This window comes from Orycteropus afer, unplaced genomic scaffold (assembly GCF_000298275.1).
Source record: "Orycteropus afer afer isolate SDZICR_OR568_19922 unplaced genomic scaffold, OryAfe1.0 scaffold00548, whole genome shotgun sequence".
NCBI classification, from domain to species: Eukaryota; Metazoa; Chordata; class Mammalia; order Tubulidentata; family Orycteropodidae; genus Orycteropus; species Orycteropus afer.
Window position 1 is genome coordinate 1,313,178 of NW_006922135.1, and position 3,443 is coordinate 1,316,620.

General features: G+C 46.7%; 1 protein-coding gene across 1 annotated transcript; it reads left to right on the plus strand.

The window, feature by feature from the left end:
* The first annotated feature begins 2,195 nt into the window (after positions 1 to 2,195).
* On the plus strand, positions 2,196 to 2,737 carry LOC103210013 (immunoglobulin iota chain-like). The gene is made up of 2 exons (XM_007955938.1): positions 2,196 to 2,241; positions 2,328 to 2,737. Exons 1-2 carry the CDS (start codon positions 2,196 to 2,198, stop codon positions 2,735 to 2,737), a joined length of 456 nt encoding a protein of 151 aa, XP_007954129.1.
* The last annotated feature ends 706 nt before the right edge of the window (positions 2,738 to 3,443 follow it).

Genomic DNA, 3,443 nt, shown 5'->3' on the forward strand with positions numbered 1-3,443 from the left:
CAGCTACTCCATGGAAGGAAGATGGGGCAATTTACCTCTGTAATGATTTACTACCTTGGAAACCCAATGGGGGTCACTATGAGTCAGAATTGACTAGATAGCAGTAGGCTTTTTTTTTTTTTTTTAGAGGCCGTCCAAATAGTTCAACATTCAACTACTAACCTACTAACTGAAAGGTTGGTGGTTCAAATCCACCTTGAGACACCTTGGAAGAAAGGTCTGGAGATTTGCTTCTGAAAAGTCACAGTCATGAGAACTATATGGAGTAGTTCTACTCTCGATGGGGTGGCCATGAATCAGAGCCAACTTAATGACAATTGGTTGGTTGATCCTGGAAATTGTTGCAGGTGTGGATGATCTAGAATAAAGATGTGTTCTCATCAAAGTGGCTGCTCCCCTCACACCTCCTGAGTAGGACCAGAGTCACAAAAGACCTATTCTCTGAAGTGATCCCTCCATATCTCCCTCCAGAGAAAGGTCTTACTTCTGAGCCCCACTGGGAGCTGAGGTCCCCTCTGCCCACTGGCCATCCTGTTTGGTTGTGCTTACTGAAAATGCTCTAGAATGTGGTGAAGAGGGAAGGGATGCAGAAATCCCTGTCCAAACATCTGCACCAAGTAGACCCTGGGCCTCTCAGAAACTGTGGCCTCCAGCAGGTCAAATGGTGCAGTAGGGCTTCTGCAGGTGCAGGAACTAGACTGAGGGCTCACAGCTCTGCCACATAGCTCCCTGAGGACCACTATGAAGAGGAGTGAACAAGTGGGCACAGCCAGAAAGAAAAGGCTACTCTTTATCTTCCCCCAACTACCCTGGGTCCCAGAAGGGCCCCTTCATACTAGAATGGAAAGGAATTGAAGTGTGAAAGGGACTATGATAATGAAGTTTATGTGTCATCTTTGCCTGGCTATGGTTCACAGGGGTTGGGCCAAACACTAGACTAGTTGCTTTTGCACATTGTAATCTAAAGCAATGCAATGTAATGACTTTCCATAATGTAATGCAATACAATCAATTAAACCATTGAAAGGGGAGTTCCTTAGGGTGTGCTTTGCCTTTAGACCATATTTTGGTAGAATTCACTCTCTCTCCACTCTGCAGTCTTGTCCTTGCCTGACCTACAGATCTTGCAGTTCTGAAAAAGTCTCTGATCTGCCTCCTGACCTACTGATTTTAGACTCACCAGTCCCCTACCTTCCCAAAAGACTCACATGAGCTAATTTCTTGAAGTAACTCTCTCTCTCTCTCTCTTTCTATACACACACACACACACACACACACACACACATATATATATATATATACATTTATATGAATATATTATATTAGGAGCTCTGCTGGCATTGTGTCTAAGGCATTTGACTGCTAACTAGAAGGCTGGCAGTTCAAAATCACCAGCCACTCCTCAGAAGGAAGGTTAGGCAATCTACTTCCTTAGTGATACTGCTTGGAAACCCAAGGAGGCATCGTTATGGTTCAGATGTGACTCAATGGCAGTGAGTTTGTTTGTTCTTTTTGTAATGGAATATATAATGGAGTCACTGGGTGGTATAAATGATTAAGCATTTGACTGCTAACTGAAAGGTGGTGGTTCCATCCCACCCAGATGTACCTGGGAAGAAAGTCCTGGTGATCTGTTTTTGTAAGGGCACAGCCTGGAAAATCCTATGGAGCAGTTGTACTCTGACAGAGTCAGATGTGACTCCGTGGTAACTAGTCTTGTTTTTTATACACACACATGCATCTCACTGGTTTTGTTTCTCTGAAGAACCCTCACCAAGTTAGGGACCTAGCATCATACTCAGGACGAGCTGTAATGATTTCTGCTGCATGAAGCTGATGCTTGGCATCTTGCCTTCTCGCTTTACAGGCCAGTAAATGTGGACAAGGGATTTATGTCTGTGGGGCTCAGCTTGCTTAGTGTGGAAGTTTAGATGACTCCAACCCCCAGGGGCCTAAATCTGCCTCCTGCCCTGAGTACTTCCTGAGTGCTTACAGCAGGTGCTTCCTCCCAGAAACAACGTCTACCCCATGAGAGATACTGCAAGCCAAGGAAGATCTGGAAGGCAATGATCAGGAACAGGGTAGGCTGGGGTTGTGCATAGCCCTACCCCTTGGAGTGGGATGGGGTAGTTTGCTCCATCTTGCTGGAGTCCTGGAGCTGTGATCTGGGAAGCCAAGCTCTGTGCTTCTGCACCATGTCCTGGGCACCCATCCTGTTCACGCTGCTCACCCTCTGCACAGGTGAGAAAGCCCCACTGAGATCGCTGCCTCCTGCCACTTTCTTTGCTTTGTCTGCTTCCAGGTCCCCATATGCCTCTGTGTTTCAGGTTGTGGGCCTCAGCCAGTGCTGCATCAGCCACAGTCAGTGTCTTCATCTCTGGGGACCACAGTCAGCCTAGCCTGCACCCTGAGTAATGACTACGACGTGGGCAATTACAGCATCTACTGGTACCAGCAGAAGCCGGGCCAGGGACCGAGGTTCCTGCTGAGATTCTCCTCATCTTCAAATGAGAAGCAGGGCCCCAAGATCTCCCCTCGCTTCTCTGGCTCCAAAAATGTGGCCAGGAACACAGGTTACCTGATCATCTCTGAGCTGCAGGGGGAGGATGAGGCTGTGTACTACTGTGCTGTGGGATCTCAGAGCATGGACAAGCAGGTGGAGAGAGAGAGGGGGGAAGACAAGGAGCCTATTGCATCAGGGTCCCAGGCGTCCCAGAACAAGCTTACCTGGAACTAAGCATGTGTGGGCATGTAGAAAAAAGCCAGCAGCCAGAGATCCGGAGTTGAGGGAGGGGAAGTTGGTGTCAGCCACCACCCTTTAGTGGGTCTGGAGCTCCAGGCCCAGTAATGTTGCTGAAGACCTCCTTAGGGGTTGGATTGAGAATTAAAGCTGATTTATACCTTGAGAAATTTTTGTTGAAATATTTTATTGGGCTTTAGGTGAAAGTTTACATAGTAAATTGGTTTTCCAATCAATAGGTCATACAGAAATTATTCTGTGGCATTGGTTGTAATCCCTGCAGTGTGTCCACTATCTCCTTGTTTTCTCCCTGGGCTCTCCATTTCCATTTGTCCAGCTTCCCTGTTCTACCCTGTCTTCTCACTCATCCTTGGTTTTGGACAGATGTTGCCCTTTTGCTCGTGTACAGTTGACTATTTTAAGGAGAACACTCTTCACAGGTATTACCATTTGCCTTTAGTCCTGTCTATTATTTGATTGAAAGGTGACCTCCAGGAGTGTCTTCAGTTTCAAGTTAGAAGGTTGTCTCAGGGGTTTCCCTAGTCCTTTTCAGACCAGTAAATCTGGTCTTTCATATTGCTTTTTGTTGAAATTTTAATTTCCGTATACATATATATGTTGTGTGTTGTTGTTATTTGCCGTTGAGTCGGCCCCGACTCATAGCAACCCCTCCTTGGGTTTCCGAGGCAGTATCACTACGGAA